General features: G+C 37.6%; 1 protein-coding gene across 1 annotated transcript in view; it reads left to right on the plus strand.

Moving 5' to 3' along the window:
• BTBD9 (BTB domain containing 9) overlaps nt 1-20,278 on the plus strand; it is a 116,688-nt gene extending 96,410 nt beyond the window's left edge. Inside the window, exons 11-12 of the mRNA XM_082047783.1 lie at nt 13,651-13,729; nt 18,475-20,278. Of these exons, the coding sequence (XP_081903909.1) occupies nt 13,651-13,729; nt 18,475-18,669 (274 nt within the window). The 3' untranslated portion in view covers nt 18,670-20,278. The remainder of the gene's footprint in view (nt 1-13,650; nt 13,730-18,474) is intronic.
• Nucleotides 20,279-20,886: the final 608 nt, after the last annotated feature.

Consider the following 20,886-nt stretch of genomic DNA (forward strand, 5'->3'; position numbering starts at 1 on the left):
CCCCCTTACCATTAATACCTTGGTATTTGGGGCAAACAGCTCCAACAAAGAGAAATCTGCTTCTAAATGCAGTTTGGTTGAGTGATTCAGGCACTCCCCAAGGAAAAAGCAAGAATCAAACTCGTGCTGTGTGGCTGGGTTTGACTCACCATCAGGTTTGGGCAGACAGTTAAAGATTCCTGTGCTCAGGAATTTGCCTTAACCAAGTTACAGCACAACAGGGTGGAAGCAGCAGCCCCCTCGTCTCTTCCTTCTCCGCATGCTTCTGAATGCCGCATCCCCTCTTTCACCTGGAAGAAACAAAACAGATCTTCTGCTAATGTGATCAAAGTTTATTATTGTTTTTTGTCTCAGCCACATCCTAATTTTCTTAGTGAATACATGGACATCCCAGCCCAAAAAGGACTAATCTTACGTTGCTATAAAAATTGTCATCACTTTGTCTTATGTGTCTTTGTTTAAAGAAAATGAGAAGCAGGTATGTCCTTGCCTCAGACCAGGATTGCCTGTTTGACTACAAGCAACTCTCAGAGCAACAGTCAACTAAGAACTATTATACACTTATTTGTGTGAGGCTGGAATATGAATTCTTTCCAAAAAGTATACTCCAAAATATGTCTTTTTCTATTTGAAATTTTGAACATATGAGTGTAGTCTAGGTGGTTGATAAGGTCTTGAAATCCTGCATTTGCCCTTTCTGGCATTATTTCTGTGTTTCATATACTGCGGTTGACTCCAGAAAAAGAACTGGTTTGCTTTTCCACGTGGGATATGCTGCTGTAGCAAATGAAAGTGGATGGAGTTAAAACTCAGGAGAATTTCACAGAGGCCCACATTTGAAGAGACAGAATACTTGCAATGAGAAAATTTGCTTTTCGAGTAATATTCTCTATTCACTTTCCTGTCTTCAAAGAGCTGTGGATAGGAGTTGTTTCCCTTGCCAGTTGCTGCCCGGCTTTCTGTCTCCACACGCTTTCAGGGGAGTTACAATCCTTTGTGAAAGTCATGAGTGTCTTGTCTCGCAAGTTTCCTGTGAGGTCTCAGAGTCATTTTGCTGATTCTCTGGAACAAGGGCATAAAGGTGGGCCAAAAAGGTAGCGAACACAGACCTCAGACACCTTTGGTGATCAGTAAGTGGCAAACAAAACTATGAGAAATAAAATTAGATTATTTTTAAATAGCATATATTGGTTTTGGCGGTCTACTGAAGCATGAATTTCCCCTTTAAACCATCAGTATGCTGCTTTGGGTTGTTTTAATGGTATTTTTAATGTAGCATTTTGTGTAAATTAGTAATTCAGTGCTCAAAGCCAGGAACTGGCAGGCTACTCTGAACCTTCTCTTCTCCCAGTTTCAAAAGGCTGAAGACAGAAACTGGATGTCTGTTATCTTCACAGGGGAAGCTTGCTTACTTTCCCTAAGTGAGAGCCAATTAATGCATACTGGTTGTGTAATTGTCAATTTTCAAGTGCTCTATGGAAGCTTCTTTTTTTTTCTCCACAATAAGCTGTTTTTCTCTACACAGTATGACAGTAATGAAAAACAGTCATGTTCCGTCCTGTTTTTTAAAACATTGATAATAAGTGGGCTTGAGCATGTTAGTGTCGAACAATAGGGACCTGCACTTGTTAGAAGAATTCACCAGCAAACAGTCAAATAAAAAACAGAAGATACTGAAGTCCAGAAGGAGTCAGACCTCAGAGTTAATGACATTTTTGATAAAATAAGCCCCGTGAAGACAAATACGAAGCAGGCTACCATGACAGTTATCAACTCAGTATCGTTCTTTAAAGTTCTCTTGTGTAGTTACTATGAAATGGACCTAATCCATTGGCAGCGGACATACCATGTTCGATTCCCCAGTAGGAAAAAACAGTCTGAAACTCCGATAGAATCTGGGAGACAGTGAATATTGTTTATTGACGTGCAGTTCTAAGGCAGTTGGTATCAACTGTCTATATAGTTGGTTTGGGGCAGTTTTATTATTTTCTTGTGGAGTGGACTTCATTTTCAGAAGGTTTATAGCGTATTGGATCTTTTATTTTTTTTTTTTTTTCCCCCTCCTGGGCTCATTGTTTCTTATTCAGAGTACAAGGCTGTTATGATAAATGTTTAAACACTTCCAAACTTAATTTCATGTTTCCATTACTTATTATATTTTTATTATGTAATAGCTATTTCAAACCCTAAATTCTCAGCTGAGTTCCCCTCAGGTTTTTTTCCTATAGTTTTTGTATGAATGTAATTAGTACTTTCGCATGAAAAGCCCTTTGGGAAGTGGATGTGAGATTCATTAACAAAATTTATTAACTGTCTTCTGATTGATTTTTCAAGAATAGTTTTTCACTTTGAGGCTTATTGCTCTTGTCCAGTGTTTCATGTTTCTATCCTATGATATACTATGTGCATTTGCAGTTTTCAGGCACTGCTGTGTTTCCTTTGGTAATAAATCGCAGGTAAAGAACACCTAGAGAGATCTAGGTCATGCACTTAACAGTTCTAAACCACTTTTCAGATGTACACAAGAGTGCTTTCCATGTTGTCTAAGGACTTCAAGTGAGAAAATACTTTACACAACATTAGTGGCAAACTCAATTCTGGATTTCTTTTTTTCTGGGTATACTTTTGTGAAAGAGGATAATCTGTATCATGATGAGATTATATCTTTCACTATAAAGATAATATTTGAAGTGTGTGAATACCTTTCCTCGTAACGGCATGTGGCACGTTACATACTCATATGTAGTTCACTCTATGATCCTGTCTCTAGAATTCCATCACATCCGTTTTAATCCATCGTTCTTTTCCTTAACCACTAAGACTGTTTTATCTCATAATAAAATATCTTGAACATTTCTCAGCCCTCTTGCCTTTACAACTGCCTGTATGCTCACATTGCTTTCTCTGTTGCTTCCTATCAGTATTGCATGCATCTGCTGTCTTGTCATACCTAGAATGACAAAAATAACATTTTTCCTAATTTTTGTATAATCTTTAATTCTGTCTCACGCCTGAGCTCCCAAGTGGTGGCATGGAACAGGATAAAAGGAACCGCTCTTGTACCTGCAATGTCAAACAGGGTATTTTGACCTCATTTCATCCTGTTTTACATGAAGTTAATTTCACAGCAAAACTGTTCTTGTACCCCTTCTGTCAAACACTGTATTTCAACCACGCTTCATTGTATTTTACGTGAAGCAAATTTCACAGCACTTCTGTGAATGCCTCTTCCAGAATTGACGAACTCAGTGTGGCCACATTCGTACAATACAAAGATGAAATATATTCAAGTTGTCTGGGAAATTGCTACATAGTTAAGTTCAATTTCAAGTCTCACTTGACAAAAATAAACTGAGGGTTCTTATTAATCTGTTCATTATGCTGCTAGTAACGCCTGCTGGAGCAAGTCAGACAGATATAAAGGGTCATTTTGTGTAATTATTGAGCTTAAAAGCCCTGAACGATAGAGGCATTGAAGTACATATTTTTCCTTGTGTTTATATGCCCACATTTTGAAAGATTCTAATAAGGCAAAAGAAGAAAGAAGCTCCAGCTTCACAGACCTGCCTTATTAAGCATGAAGAATTAAGATTTCACAGAGAGAGACCAGAGTTGTATTCCATTACAGAGCGTTAGGAGTCTCTCAGAAGTGTGGAAACTGCATCTAACATCTGATTTGCGAGCTTTTTTTTTTAATGGAGTCTAGTTTGACTGAAGAAAGATCTAGCTTCTTTTAAGTCATGTTTCTTAACTGTGGTTCAGGATTACAGAAAGGTTTTCAAATTCTTAGTTTGGCTTTTCTTTTTTCCCCTTCTACCTTCGGTTCCTTGTGATTGCTTTTCAGCCACAAATACACATGGATCTTTCAAATGAGCCTTGAACAGAGCAGCAAGGTCTTGCAAACTGCAGTGTCTTAGTGTCCCTTGGATGTCTTGTCGTACACTATTTCCACGTGCATTGCAGCTTTGCTTTGCTCCGTTTTGCTATGTGGGTGGCATGTTTTCAGCTCCTCTTCATGCACGTTACTGAGAGGAAAGGGAAGAAAACATCACTGATTTATTTACAGTAATTTTTTTACCACGGCAGATTGTATCAGTAAGTCACAAAATGGAATCATTATTTTATCTTTAGCTTCATCCTTTGGGGATTTCTGCACTATGTGGTATGTGGTATATTTTTTAGAATAATGCTCTGTCCGTTTGTTTCATATACTTGCAGGGATGGTGCTTCCATTGTGTTCTTTGCTTTTCTATCACACTGAGTTCCCACAATAAGAATTTTTTCTTGATACCAGTACTGAACATCATATTACCCAATTTCATTCCATTATTTGTCTTGTATCCCTGTAAATCTATTTTTCTTTCTTAAAGGATTTCATGTACATCAACTACATAATTATAGTCATTCTGCCTTTTTCCTCTTACCTTGGTCGTTACTTACACAAGTTTTGCCTGACTGTATTTTGTGCTCTTTCGTCACAAATCAACTTCCTCTGTTTTTAAAATTATATTTGTGAATTTTACCCAGTTCTTTTTGTATGTATTTTTAAGGAACAGAGTTATGAATTAAATACTAAAATTTAGTTTAGCAGGAAGTGTTGGGAGGGGACTTGCGTTTTTTCTGTTCTATAAATGGTAACAGACGCAGAAGTTGTATGCGTTATTTTTGTCTCAGTTCACTTCAGTCTTATGTCTAAGATTGCTGAAGTTATGGATGTGAGTTCAGGTTTTTTGCTGCTCAAGTTTCAGTCCTAGTTCACAAGGCTTTGTTTTCTGACCTTGAGGTTAATAGATAGTTCAGTGTGGCAGAAATAGAAAGGGTTACAGTTTTCCTCCCTTCCATTAACAAACCTCAGATTGCTTGTATTACTGTTATGAGGAGGCACATGCTGATCTACTTTTTCACTGTTTTATTCTTTTTGGATGCTGTGGTTCAATTTACTGTATTCCTTGAAGGTTTGACATGTCAATTAGATGTTATCGACAGTAATAGAAGGGTGGTTGCTGTAAATGTGAAGTTTTTGAGTGGGCCATGAAATCACACCCAAGGGAATGTAAGAGAGAAGTGTGATAAATACAGTGATAGTCTACACGCTACAAAGGAACTGATTAATAGGGAGCATAGCTCTTTCTCGTACCTCTAAAAATATTGTTTATATATATGCTAGTAATCAACTGTTCCTTTGGTATGAAAAGTTATGTAATAAAAATAGCTTCCAATGTGTTGTAGGATTATGGGGTGGAGAAGTCTTCAAAGTTAAGAGCATCGCACTAGTTGTAGTACTGGGTGTGCTAATGTGTTGTATGGCTTTTCATATCTTTACTATCTAGGTGGACATCAGGACCAATAACTATTGGTAGTCAGTAAGCACAACAAAACCAATTCAGCCTCTAGGATTGTGCGAATCTCTCTTCTGCATATGTGCTCTGATGTACACAAAAGTAGGGAAGATGAACTCACAGGTCAAGCTACTCAAGTTCACAGCCTTCGTCTGCCACCACTGCCATCCCCCAAGGATGTGTGCATAGATGCCATATGCAAAATTCTTGCTGTGGCATAGAAATTTGGCCTATGGTGTTCTGCCACACAATTGCCAGCAAATTGCTAATAATTTTGTTTTCTGTAAGATTTTAAAATACAAACTATATTTCTGGAAGTACAGAAAGACAACCTGTTGAAATTAAAAAAAGTGTTTGAGCAAGCTGAATTGTATGAGTACACAGCTTGTGCAGTATAAAGATGCTACTGGTTGCCTACATTGGCATGTGAATATATTTGAAAATTGATTGCTACATTTATTTAGATAAATAATTACTGCATGCAGTTTTACCATTGCTCAATTTTAATATATTTTAACATTTCCTTTATGTAATATTTTTTCTAAACCAGCAAAAATGTCAGCACTGAAGCTGTCAAAGTAAGGTTTACTCTGAGGAGTCTTTTACATTAGGAGCTTTCTAGGGATGTCAGAAAGTTGGCACAGACTTCATTAAATCTATTTCATGATAGAATTTTTATTCTAATAGGTCTCCTTTGTCAAGCGCACATTTGGTTTCTACAATAAATCATATGCAATAAAATGTTTATAGCAGTTTAGTAAAGTGTTCTTATAGAGGAAAAATATTTTCTTTGGGTTGATGGGAGGGACCAATCTTAGGGCAGAAATAACTACAAATTTTGTTCAGATGCTTTCAGAATTGTGTGTTCCTTATAGGAAGTATATTTAGCATAAACACTTCTGAGGAGAGTTTTCCCAAAAGGTGGGAATATGGATCTTTACATGTCAAGATATAAAGCCATTATGTAACAAATACTGTGACAGGTGATTTTTAGTATTTATGGTTCTCACCTTCATTCTAGACTCTCATATTTCTCTTTGCCATTTTTATTACTTCTGCCATTAGTACTTTAAATCCTTTTTGGTGTGTTGTTTAGTTTAGTTTTGTTTTACTTGATACACTGGATAAATTATATTCCCTATCTCATCAATGGACTATAGCATAAATATAACCAAGATTAGATGAGTTTTGCCTCTGAAAGCTGTGGAGAGAAGGCTGGTACTTGTATCTTGCACCTTCCTTCCTTCCTTAGAAGGACCACGTTTGATGGGCCACCTTTTGTGAGAGTGCTGTCCTGGGAACAGCAGAATAGATGGACACTCTGGTTTAGGTCGCAGTTTTTAATTGAGGTAGACCAAGGATATAACTGTACTTCATTTGTCTTTAATTTAAAAACAAAATGTGGATGAGCTTTGATTTCTCACAATATTTTGTTTCTCATGCTTTGTCTCCCCCTCAGTGGCTTGGGAGGTTGGATGGAAATGGGGTGGCTGAGCCAACTGCCCAGTCTGACTTCTGTGCTTTATGGGCCTGACACTCTGAATTAGTATGTTAAATTACAGCTTTAACAGGAGAGGGAGCATTTATTCACTGTATTGTTTAGCACTGTTATGCTGGAAACCATGTTTTTTTTTATAGGCAATTTATTAGATAGCTGTAGACCTTTTTGGTATTTTATAAAGAAAAATGTCTGTATAACAATAACATAGAGCATTTTTAGTGCACACTTCTATGTTTATTTTGTAGGTACTCCATAGCAGAGGTTAGTATGGCATTCACTAATAAAGCAAGGGGTGTAACACGTATGCAGGACATACCTACGGTACTTCTTGAGTCTCATTTGACTTGCTTATGTGTGCGTGCAATTTTTTGACAGTATCACATGCTGGATACTTGCTGTCTTGTTTACATCAGACTGATGTATGGAAAGACAGCACAACTCTTCTTTCCTTTTCCTGTCATCTCTTTTACAAATATCTCCTCACTATTCCATCATAATGAATGCTGCATCTCATTAAAAAAATACGTAGTCACAATTGAGAACGTCCACATCCAAATAAGCCAGGAAGTTTTGTGCCACTTCATATAGAAGGGGGCATATGTGGACAAGCATTAGAAAGCAAAATAGAGGTCAGTTGCTGGTAACTGGCCTTTTTCAGGGTGTGTTGTTCATTTTCACATTTGTTCCCAACTTGGCTTTGCTTTTCTTCTTGGTGTGAGGAGCAAAACATGGAGGTTGTACGTCACCTTGGAAAGTGAGGAGACGCAACATGCACACACAAAATGTACATGCTTAGCCTAAAGCAAGCCGTGATACGAATACGTTATGGTTATTACAGCTTGATGAATGTTAGTTACGTGTAACAGTTTTCTCTTTCATCCTACGTTTTTGGCCTGGATGTGGTTTTCGCTGTTAATCGGTGTGGCTCTGGTGATCCCACAGTGTGGTAGCTTTCTGTAGTGCCACTGGCTTATTAGAAAATCCCAATAAAAGATAAGCTCCCACTTCTTTCTTAATTTCTTCCTTCTAGAAGAGAAGGAAATAACGAGGAAGGGTCACTATTTATATCCCATTGTATGTAATAAATCTTCAGAAGGATAGCAGCTTTTCATAGAAATAACTAAGCCAGGATTCCAAATGCTGAGAAAAGCCATTAAATTCTTTAAGAGGTGAATTGCTGTTCTGGAGCTATAGATAGCTTAAGCAATAGCAAGCTATCATTATAATTTACCTGGTCATCAGTATTTCCTGCATTCTTCTTGCAATAGCCTAATAAAGAAAAAGATGGGAAGAAACAGGGAAGTGGAGGGGTTTCTAATTATTTTCTTCTTCCTCTGAATAGAACATGGTGAAGAGATTGCAGGATGCACAAAAGCCATTGAGTTGTCAGTGGCAGCTGTTGCTATCAGAGAGATGAAAGCACTTGGCCCAAGAGTCTGTTTATATGTTTGAGCAGCAAAAGTGATTTTTATTGCAAGGAGCTCCAAGTGAGACAGGCAGAGTCAGAGAATAAGAGAGCAAAAGATAATTATCTAAATTATGTTCAGGCTATTATAGAAGACGAATATAGTTAAAATGTAATTAAATATGACAGGCTCACAGGATGCAAGCATGGCTTTGGAATGCTAATCATCAATTACTGCATCTCCTTAGGGGTGCCAGGCAGAACAAGAGAGTTAGAAGTTGGTTGACTGAGGTGAGATGTAGGGTGTTAAATAAAACAGTGTAGGACTGTAACAAGGCTAATTTCTTTTGGAAAATGGAGCCGTGGTATCAGGGCACCTTTGCTAGCCAAACAACTTGTAGTGCTGCATTTCAGCTTGAGGACCCTGGTATAAATCTGAGTAGACTGCTAGTCTTGAGTCTTCTCTTAGAGATGTACACCTCAGCTTGAGGTAGTGATTACTAATATTTCTGTTGTGAAAGTGGGGACCTGGACTGCGGCACATTGAACAGCAAATCTAAAATGAATCAACCAGCAAGACAAGTTTGAAAGCAGGAAAAAGAACAACACTTCCTGAATATTTGGAAAAGCTAAAGCCTGAAAAATCACTTTCTTACAGGGTCACTAATGAGGAGTACAGAGATACAGAAAGGCCAAAGACAGCAATGTCAGTTTATGGGAGAAGTAAGTTCTGATAGCTTTTTCATGACCGGGTCCTAAGTAAAGAAGGTGGAAGCATTGCCACCAGCTTGAAAGATTTGTTTGCCTGGCATATGGGGAGTAAAGGTGAAGTGGTGACATCTATTACACAGAAGTATCTAATCCCAGACCAAAGATGAGGTGCTTTTGATAGGTTTTAATGCTCCTTTTCCTGGAATACAGTGACTTGTGTATGAATCAATACCAGAGCTATGGAGGAAATTTTCGTAAAGACCATCAAAAGCAATTTTGAAGTTAGAAGCACTAGCTCTTGTGAGGAAAGTATAAAATAAGTACATGGCACAAGTACACAAATGGCATGACTAAAAAAAATTTGATAAGTAAAATTTCTACAGAGAAACTGAAATGAAGACATAACCAGGTGGTTATGAAGACACATATATGAAGACATAACCAGGTGGATAGATGATGGTAAAGCAGTGGATGTGGTCTATCTGGATTTCAGTAAAGCATTTGACACCATCTCTCACAGCATCCTCACTGCTAAACTGAGGAAGTGCTGTCTGGACGATTGGGTAGTGAAGTGGACTGCAAACTGGCTGAAGGAAAGAAGCCAGAGAGTCGTGGTCAATGGGGCAGAGTCTAGTTGGAGTCAGGTGTCAGTACTGGAGCCTGTATTATTCAATATATTCATCAATTACTTGGATGAGGGAATAGAGTGTACTATCAGCAAGTTTGCTGATGACACCAAGCTGGGAGGAGTGGCTGACACGCCAGAAGGCTGTGCTGCCATCCAGAGACCTGGACAGGCTGGAGACTTGGGCAGGGAAAAATTAAATGAAATATAACAAGGGAAAGTGTAGCGTCTTGCATCTGGGCAGGAACAACCCCAGGTTCCAGTATAAGTTGGGGAATGACCTGTTAGAGAGCTGTGTAGGGGAAAGAGACCTGGGGGTCCTGGTGGACAGCAGGATGACCATGAGCCAGCACTGTGCCCTTGTGGCCAGAAAGGCCAATGGCATCCTGGGGTGTATTAGAAGGGGGGTGGTTAGTAGGTCGAGAGAGGTTCTCCTTCCCCTCTACTCTGCCCTGGTGAGACCACACCTGGAATATTGTGTCCAGTTCTGGGCCCCTCAGTTCCAGAAGGACAGGGAACTGCCGGAGAGAGTCCAGCACAGGGCAACCAAGATGATTAAGGGAGTGGAGCATCTCCCTTATGAGGAAAGGCTGAGGGAGCTGGGTCTCTTTAGCTTGGAGGAGACTGAGGGGCGATCTCATTAATGTTTATAAGTATGTACAGGGCAAGTGTCACAAGGATGGAGCCAGGCTCTTCTCGGTGACAACCAATGATAAGACAAGGGGTAATGGGTTCAAACTGGAACACAGGAGGTTCCACTTAAACATGAGGAGGGACTACTTCTCAGTGAGGGTGACAGAGCACTAGAACAGGCTGTCCAGGGAAGTTTTGGAGTCTCCTTCTCTGGAGACATTCAAAACCCGCCTGGACACCTTCCTGTGTAACCTCATCTGGGTGTTCCTGCTCCAGCAGGGGGATTGGACCAGATGATGTTTTGAGGTCCCTTCTAATCTCTAGCACCAGAAGGAATAACTAGTAGTAAAAGAGGATGATTAAAAAGAAACATAAGGCTTACTTATGATGTCTTTAATCAAGGAACACCACTGAACAATTGTTATGGCTTGATACATAAATAAATAAAAGTCTTACTGAATTTGTTATATCAGCAAAAAATGCAAAAAGAGGGCAGAAATGCCAGTAATCTCTCTTCCCATATATGGGTATAGTTACACTGCATGTATTACTTCTTTTCTGCATAATTATATGTGTAGTGGAAAGGTATTGCTTTGTGTATGTTGATGTTCTCAAATGTATTGTTACAGTCAGAATCAGTGCCATTTTCTAGTGAAGAAGGTTTGCCTTTCATATTTCAAATGACTTTTTCCAAGTCCAGTTGGGTTGTTTTCTACTCTTTTTTTTTCTTTTTTTTTTTTTTTTTTGGCTAAGGAAATAAACTGAGAGACCTAATTTTCTCATTATCCTATCAAGTACTAATTCTCCAGTGGCAATATTCTTGAATTTTAATAACTTGAATTTTAATAACATTTCTACAAATTGTCTGTCATTTTTACTTTCTTTTTCTAATGGGAAAGGAAGAAAATGGACACAAAACAGTAAATATTCTAGGGGCCAAATTTATTGAAAACCCTTTTTCCCTTCAAGTCTCACATCGTCAATGACTTTTTTTTATTATTTTCTATCATGTTTTAATATTATTAAAAGGGTAATTATAATCCAATCCTAATAACAGCATTGTAGCAGAAAGTAAGGACTTGTAATGCAGTGGAAAATGTAAGAGCTTAGGAGCTTCCTGGAGGATCTGATCTAGACATGGGTTGTAAAAAGGATCTTCAGAGGCCATTTTCTCAACCTCTCTTAATACCTTGTCACACTCTTCAGCTGTATTCCTGAAAAATGCATCAGCTTCATATGACAGACAGCAGCATTTACTGCCATCTTTGGAAAATCTGCATATACACACTCTTGCACTGTGCATATGACCAGTGCTCGGAAGTACTATAAACACAGACCCATGTATATTCTATTCTATGATCCCTAATTAACCTATTTTCTTGGCACAGAACATAAACTCTCCCTTAGAGGTTAGGAAGGCATAGGCTATTCTTAACAGCTTCTTTAGGATTTTGAACTCTTTTATTTAGAATATCATAGCTTTAGAATATTTACCAAATCACTAAATGGGGAAATCTGATTTTTACATCATTACTGTTCCTTGCATAAAATTGCATGTGTGTAAATGTAAGAGTATATGCATAATGCAAACTGTGGCAATGCTTTGTTATGAGAAGTAGTGTTGCAGTTGTCTAATCATCCCAGCCACTTATCTTTGGGACTCTGTATTTCAAGGTAACAATTTATGTTTGGCCATGAAGATTAACTGACTGGCTGTACTAGAGTAATATGAGAAGGAAACTCAAGAAGAATTGTTCTCCAGTGTAGGGAAAAAATGTTTAGATCACAGCAATCTTTCAGATCTCAAGACAGTCAACAAAATAGTCTGTTCTCCTTTTATATTTTATTTAGAGATTTAGAGCTCAGGCTGTTTCCTCAAATAAGGAGGACATAGCCACATAAGGGATATAAATAAACCATGTCATTAGATACATAACTGCTCTTCCTCTGAGACCTGACACAGACCTCACCTTTCTATTATGATGAGTAACTCTAATTACATCCATTACTTCATGCAGTAATACCAGTAAACTACTTGAAATTAGGTCTTGATTGGGCTCATAATCTTCTTTAAGCAAATATAACCTGACAGCAGTGATAAAAGTAATAGTCAACTGAATTAAACCCAGAAATGCTATGATTGTGACAAAGAGGTTTTCCTACTATGGGGAAATTCAAATGTCTGACAAATAGTCAGCAGTCAGGCTGTTCATACTGCCGGGCTTTGGGGCAGTGTACCTGTGGCCACTGGCGTTTTATTCCAGCTTTGCTTTAGTCCCTCATTTCTTAAATGAACTCTTCTAAAAGTATTCTGAACACACTCAGGAAAATTATCCAATGATTTTCTTCTGTAGTGAGTTAATCAAGTTATTCTCAACTATATTTTATTGCTGAAGCCTTCTGTAATAGTCTAGTTTTGCTAAAAAGTTAAATTCTCTATCTAGCTTTCATGTTTTATGAATAAAAAAAATAATTAAGTACTAATCTAGTGTAGTGGGAGACTGGAATAGAACTGAAACCTCTAGTTCCTATTATTCTATTTTTGCTTTGTCTGTTTTATTGTCATTGTGTCTGTAAGTACAAAGGTACGATCGGAATTGGGGTCATTTATCTGCTGCTCATTACGCTACTTGGGATGTCGTGCCTCACCCAGATCAGAAGAGCATGAATAAGTCAGGAAGATTATAGTGGTCCTGATCTATCTCTGCAGTCTCAGTCTAGCCCAAAAGTTATACTCCAGCTCTGGGGGGTGGTCTGTGCTCCCCACTGCCTCTGTGTCAGGGTGGGGAAATCCTCACAACCTGAACTGCAAAGAATGCTCCATGTCACTGTCATTTACTGGAAGGACCTTGGCGCACACAAGGGAAGTTTGACTCCCCTGCCTCCACTGCTTCACTTAAAGTGGGAGGAGTTCATTTGGAGTTTTTGGGTGTGGGTGATGTGGTTTTGTTTTGTTTGGGGTTTGTTGTTGCTTGTTTGTTCGTGGGGTTTTTTTCTTAGAGCTGTAATTTTCTTTAACTGAGCTCTGATGATTTCTCATGAGTAGTTAACAGATGGATGCATTTACTTTTATTTATCTGATCTTTTGTTTATCTAATACAGTTAATATTAGTCAAGGATTTTAGACTTTGTTTGATTTTTTCTTTTTTTTTTCTATTACCATTTTCTTAACTTTCAGCAGCAGTCTAAGTATTATTCCTGCATACAAATTACAGTAGTATAAGGTATGTATGGAAACACATGAGCAGAGTCAAGGCACTTAAAAATAAAAATGAACAAGGAGTGCTGGAAATTCAGGTGATGTAAAGTGTTTCTCTACTTGCCCTATTAAGTGATAATAGTATGTACTGTCACTTGAATGGATTCTCTGTGTATTCTGCTGCAAGCTGTTGTGACAGTGTTTAATATTTGTATTTCTTTTTGCACTTCTTTGTAGATCGTGGCAAACAATCACTTTTGATAAACAGCCTGCATCTTTCATCAGAATAGTTGGAACTCACAACACAGCTAATGAGGTAAGGAACTTTTAATAAAACATATAGTTTTCATTATTATGCAATAGTACAGTTTTTCATATCTTACAATGAAATTGATAGTGCTTTCTAAAATGTACTTCATTTTTTTTTGCTCTGGCAGTCCCTTGAAATAAGAATGAATGCCTTTCTTACTTGAATATTTGTGAATTGTGTTAACATTTTCACAGCCTCTAGAGTTGAAGGCCTAGTACCACTGTGGGGGATATTTTGGGGTTTTGACAAAGTACAGTAAACTATTTGTGGTTTTGACCTCCGCACAATGTTATCAAACATTCCTATTGGGTTTAGTTTTAAATTTTTCCTTATTTTGACGAAGGATGAAAATACCATTTTAGTGCACACAAGAAGGGTGTAATCTCTGATTACTTGGTTTTATCAGCTTTGTTTTCGCTTTTTAATGAATAAAACATAAGAAAAATCTCATTCCTCATAAGAAAATCTTATTTGCATAAGATTATGTTGTAATTTATTTTCATACCTGGTAAATCAGTTTATCAATAGTGGCCAAACCAAGAGGTTTTTTTCAATTCATTTTATACAGACAAAATACATTTTGCTCTAACCAACCAAATGCAATATCATCTGCTTTTTGTTTACTCGTGCATCTGTCTTTTGTAATTGTGAAGTGTAGATTTTACAGCTGACTTTAGTGAAACCATTTACAATATGTGAATTTAGGAATATATGTAAATCATTGAGATTAGGACCTTATATGATGAGATCATAAGAGGCGCCAAAAGCTTCACTGTGTATGCGTGCATGTCTACATCCCACACAATTAATTAATCACAAAACATTGTACTTTCACGCTTTACAGTGAACTTCGGTTAGCGCTATTACATTTGTAGTAGAGCTTGTCAACCCTACTGGCATTAGGAGTCGGGATTTCTGATCATATTTAGCATATGGGATTGCTAGTTCATAAGCACTGAAAGAATTGTCAAATAGCATTGTTTATGTTCAATTTTAGAGCAATTATTGCAAACATATGCACTGCCAGATGTCAACATTAGTTCTCAGCAGACAGTTGGAAAGAAGCTGACCAATCAACTGAACTGGGAATATAATGTTTTTTTCCTAAGCGCTGTCTCTTGCAGTGTGCAGTTCAGCCTCAATCAGTGAGTTCTTAGAAATACAAAGTCAGAATCTGCCTCCAGCATTATAGTACCGGCATGAAGACCTTTGCCATTACTGATCCTTACAGTCAGTCTTGCTTCTTCTCGTGCCAGTCTCTGTACGTTCTCTTTATTGAAAAAGAATGAGGTGCATTGCATAAACTTAGCAAATCAGCCTACAAGAAACATTACCTCTAACTTTTAATTCTTACAGTTCGCTTCAAGCCATGAAGAGTAAGGAGCTTTTAAACATCATTCTAATTTCAAATTGGTTACTATTTCTGAGGAATCTAATACCCTGTGTAATTATTTATATGGAGCACTGCATAACTATAGTGAAGATCAGCATATGCAAATTGAGGTTATTCATGTAGTGGCTCAATGGAACTATAAACACCTGCTACTGTTCTAGGTCTTCTTCTTTTGTCTTTAAAATCTGTACCCAATGCTATTTTTAAAAATTTATTTCTCCAGTAGCTTTTAGAGGAGGAACATTATTAGCATTATTTATTACTAAATTACATTGGTTTGACATATATTAAACAGATGGTCTGTAACATTTTTGTAATAAATTTTCATTTTCCAGAGAAGGCAGCAATGTATTTGTCATACTTTCAATTTAAAGACTAACAGTGTAACCAAAGTCTCGGTTTGTTCTGGAGTCTCAGTAGTCTCTTCAATAAGAACACAAGCAGTTTCCAGAATTCTTTGCCCATAGCTGGTTCTATTTTATGTCAAACCATTCTCATTTTAAACAAAAGATGCTAACAGCAGGATATTCTCATCAAGGAGTTTTACTGTAATAGGTATAAAAATACTGGCTGCTTATTCTGCCAACACATACTCTGAAGCACAATCTGTACTTTTCAAAGGGAAGAGCTGATCTTTGGAATTGCAAAAAATCCCATAAAATGTCTTAATTTTGTGAATTATTTCATCTTATAAATGCATCTTTTCCTTTGCCATGTTCTGCAAGTTTTGAAAGATGTGATGTTCACAGAATTTTTGACTTGACATTTGAATATTTTTGGTATGTTAGAACGTGATAGAAAGGTAACTTTTTGTTTTCTTGAGCTTCCAGACATTCTACTTTTATAAAGACATGGATTATTTTTACTTAGTCCTTGTCATTGTATGTTTGTCATACAAGTCACCCGATACTTTTACTGTGTAAATTTTATCTTTTTATTCCTCCTCAGTATTAGTGACCTGGAAAGGACATCTGGTTGCTAATGTGAGAGCTTTATCTTACAAATTACTGTGCTGGTGTGTATGTACTTGGCCTTTCTGCTTCGTATCTCAGACCTTTCTTAAAATATCCGTGAGGCGTATAACATGCCATTGATCAGAGAATGATACTGAACTGTCATCTCTGCCTTTTTAGAGAAACACATGCAAGGTTATTTGTTTTAGTAATACTGTTCTGAAATACATAACTTGGCGATTGGATGAAGCAGATGAGCTCAGCTGTGCTTCTCTGCCATCTGCTGCTTTCACAAGCTGGATTCTCTGTATGTTGAAGTGGCAGGGTAACTGAATATAACGTCATAAATTCACAAGCTTGTTAATGTGCCAGATGCTGAGTTGAGCATTAAGAATTAAGTATGAAAAATCAGTAACAATTAAAGTAACAATTTAAGAATTGGGTACTTCAGACTTTTGGACTAGTGTTAGCTAAATTTCAGTGGTATCCATACTAGCTTTACAAAAGCATCCATCACTCTGTGGAGTTTTAAATAAGAGAAACACTATTGGTGTGGGATACAGCAGAAATATGGAGTCTTCTGGCTTGGAGGCCTCCATCCCACTCAGCAGACTGTGCTGCATTTCAGAGAAAGCAGCGTATTACAAGGGTGTGCTGATGACATAATGTTCTTCCCTACAAATCCCGATGCTCATATGTGTGGCTGGGAAAATGACAATAGCTGTTACTTTAAAAACATGGGAGCTGGATGAGTATAAAAGGGGCTTCTCGGGTAGTGTAGCTGAATGTAAAAATTGGCTTCTCAAGCACTGTAACAGACGGAGAGAATTCATGCCACTGTAGAAATTAGTTCAACTTCAGAAAAAAATTTCGCCAGAAGAAATGCAGAGAAAAACCATTTTGTGCACATGTGTACGTGTGTGGGTACAGGTGTGAATTTGTTATCTGTTCATAAATGTATATCTAAAGGCATGGTGATACATCTTTATGTGAGTGTGTGTATATATAGATATATAAACATGCATCACTATGTATTTGTATAAAAAGCTGCAAGGATTCTTCCACTGAGAGGCACAGGAAAATATAATGGGGATTAAAAAAAAACAGTGACAGTGAATATTTTTTTATGCATTTCATGTATGCTGTCAGAAGTTGAATTAAACTACCTGCCTCCTCAGAAGAGACCCAGGACTCTTACAGACATGTCCTTGCAGACATCTGTTCAATGTGCACCTGAGCAGGGATGGGCAAAAAATAGTAACAGGATTTTTGGTTGTATTGAAGAAAGGATCGAAAATACAATATTCTGTAGTCTTGTATGAATACATCGTATACTTTTGTCTTGTTTATGGTATTTGATTTTGCCCACATGAACTTGACAGGGTCTGGGAAAGGGCAGTTAAGATTATAAAAGATTACCTTTGTTTATGAAAAGAGCTTTAAAGACATGATCTACTTGCAAGAAGGATGGAAGATGTCATAAAAGCATACAAAATTAAGTTAAAACAATAATTCTAGAATTCAGGTTTTAATATTAATCAAGCTTTAGATATAAAGCTACAATGCATGAGAAAATAGCAAAATTTAAATCTGTTTACGATTTATTTGTTTAGTATGTGGCAAAGCTGTGCAATTTGTAGCACTGAGAAATAATGTGGGAAGAAGTTTTGTAACAATTTTCAAGGATTCCTTGCCCTTCTCCTCCCAGGCACTGCAAGAACAAGTAGAAGAGTAAGTAAAGTAGAAAATAAATAGGAAAAAAATGCTTAAACAGATGGTTCTCTTACTCTAAGATACAGACACCTGTACAGTGGTTCTAGATATTGTTTGAAACATGTGGAAATGATCACTGTTTGAAATGGAATATTTCCTCTGATGAAGCAGCAGCCTCATTGGGCACTCTAAATGCCTTTCTACACACGCCAGGATATATGCCTGTAGAGCTACCATTGGTATTACAGCAGAGGGCCATCTTGAAATAGAATCATATTGGTAATGATGTAAATTTTGTTTCTAGTGTGTATGAACATTCAGCCTGTTAAGATAGGTTTAAGACAATTAATGTAATTGCTGTTGTTATCCTATAGCATGTAGTAGATATTTATGCTACTTGGCATGGAAAAAAATCATTTACAGATACCTCTATCTGCTTTGGAGCCATCTTTCTGAGTTTTAGTGCCATAGGTAAAGGTTGGTATAATTCGAAGGCCTTCTGTTGTATCACGGTATATTGTTTATGGCCCATGGATAGATGTTTCTGACCTCGTGGTGAAACATTCTAATTTGATGAAGTGCTTTGGCACTGATCTGGCCTGAATCCTTCCATATAGACTTCATCTAACTTTGATGATGCTTTTGCCAGTATTGAATTGTTTTCCTTTATCTTCCTTTTTTGTTCTCTCCAGGTGTTTCACTGTGTGCATTTTGAGTGCCCAGCACAAAACAGTACCCACAAGGATGAGAGTAGCAAGGAGGTGGCAACAACAGAGGTGGGGACCAGTGGCCAGCAGCTTGTTTCTCGCCCTGTTCAAGCTGCAAGCACTAGTTCCCTGCATTCCCCTCCTGCATCCACCTCACGTTCACACACTCACCAGCCGTAAAGGAGATGGAAAAGGAGCTTTTGCAGCCCCGCTGATGTTAAATGAAATTATTCAGAACCTTCTTGTGCTGGCACCTTTTCTTTCTTTTTCTCTGTGAACAAAGGGGACCATGTCTGAAAGCTGGAAATGCTGAAATGGAAAAGGCTTTTCCCAAGGACATGAAGAGACTGCTTCACTTGCCTCCATTTGTTCAAATCAGGCGGGTCTCCGAGGGGGGAGAAAATAGATCTTCAATCTTCATCAAGTACCCTGTTAACACTCTACCTCTCTAATCTAACCAAGGCAAGGAGAACAGAAGAAAATAAAAGGCAGAGCTACAGTGGAAATCTAAAATTACTCAAGTGGAATGGAAGGCATATGAAATAAGTATTTGTTCCTTGAAGGCTTCCATTAGCAAAGAAAATGTTTATGGAACACATCAGTCCAGAATATATGTTATTTTTACAAGTTATTCTTCCTTCATATTCCTTTGTAACTAGTAATCTGTTTTCTAAATTGTTTTGACTCTGTATTCCCCTTTGTCTGTTATTTTTGGCTGTAGCAAATGCTGTGCAGTAGATCAAGGAAGTATCAAACATGTTTACCTGCTGAGATGCAAATTCCATCATTCATCAGCAGGATGACAAGAAAAGCCTTCATGATATCAGCAAACTAATTAATGGATGTTGTGTTAATCTTGACCTTTGTTGACTTTTCAAAGTACAAAATTGCCATTTCTTACGCTTGAAAAGGGATTTCCTAAATCAAGCATCCATCTTGAAGAAAAACACATTTTTCAGTCCTGAAGATGATTACTTAAACTTTACCTGCATCTCTAAGAAAACTTGCAGCAGATGTTTGGATTAGAGAAGTGGAACTGCATTTGGTCACTGACGAGCAGTTATTCAGAATACAAAAAGAAGAATTTGCAGATACTTATTTTTTTCCAAGAAAAAAATGTTTTACAGTCTGGAACTAAAAATTCAAAGGCTGTGTGTGCATAAACTTTTCTCATAATCTTCATAAAATAGGATGTTTTTACACTAGTATTGTAAAAGATCTGGCTCTTACTTTACAGTCACAGAATTTATTATCCATCTATGTCTGTCCGGATTACGTTGCCTGCGACTCTGCCTGTTCTAAGTGTTTTCACACTGATGGTGATGCAGATCCTTGTGACTTTTGGGAAGAGCTCCCTGTTGGTCTTTCAGTATGGGACAAAGTGATTTTGTATTAGGAAAAATGCTGGTGTAACTGCCAAAATCAATTAGGAGCCTTGTTACTCCTCACAAAGTATATTATATCGGAAATGTCAGCTATCCAGTTTTATGAACTTGGGATTTCCTATGGTAACAAATAGCCTTGTCAGAAGAAAACAGCTCTAGTGTAGAATAAATATGGTTTTCCCTTGTGTAACTATAGTGATAAAATGAATTATATCAACATAGCAAATAGTATGTTAATTTATTATACTCCTTAATTTGAAAGAATTTCCCTGTTGGATACTGGTTTTGTGAAAACCAGGAAGAAATACAACAAGTGGTAGCAAATGTGTCAGTAGAAACTTGGAAGGAGAAAAGCTTCTTCCTTTTTCTTGTTTCAAATAAAATTGATTAGGCTTTATCAATAATGACATAGTATTTTTCATTGCCAAATTGCAGTTGAGTTCTGACATTTGCATCCAGCCCCCTCCGTTCCCACTGCTCCTTACTGACGTGGGAGCCCTTGGGTGCCCATTGCGTTACACACAGCTGGTGACACCTGCCACGGCTGCCTCCGTGCCGACCAGGACCTGGGCATGGAAGAACTGAGACCAGCGACTGGGGACACAAAGATCTTCTTTAGGTATAGGTCTAAAAATTTGTGGTTTTTTCCCCCCTTTTGAAAACTAGAAACCTTTTCTGTCCTGGTTGTAATCCATGCTGGAGCTACTGAGATGCACAGAGCATGTCTTGTCTTTGGTAGAAAAGTCCTCTGTGCCAGTAGTGATATTTCTTTGCAGTTTGATCAAACAAGTTTGCTTTTCTCAAGCTGTGGATAAGCAAAGGGCATAACTTCCTAGCTGTTAGTCTTTAGTACTCACCATTGTAGAGAATGTTTTAAAAAAGTTTGTGCCTGCTGTTCTGATTTTAGGCTGTCAGAGAAATGACAGGATCTGCAGTTTGTAAACTTTGATATGTACAATTAATTTTTATGATAGAAATAAGTCTTATGGACTATAACCTCCTGCAAATCTTT

Source organism: Streptopelia decaocto, assembly GCF_964273445.1.
Source record: "Streptopelia decaocto genome assembly, chromosome: 3".
Lineage (NCBI taxonomy): Eukaryota > Metazoa > Chordata > Aves > Columbiformes > Columbidae > Streptopelia > Streptopelia decaocto.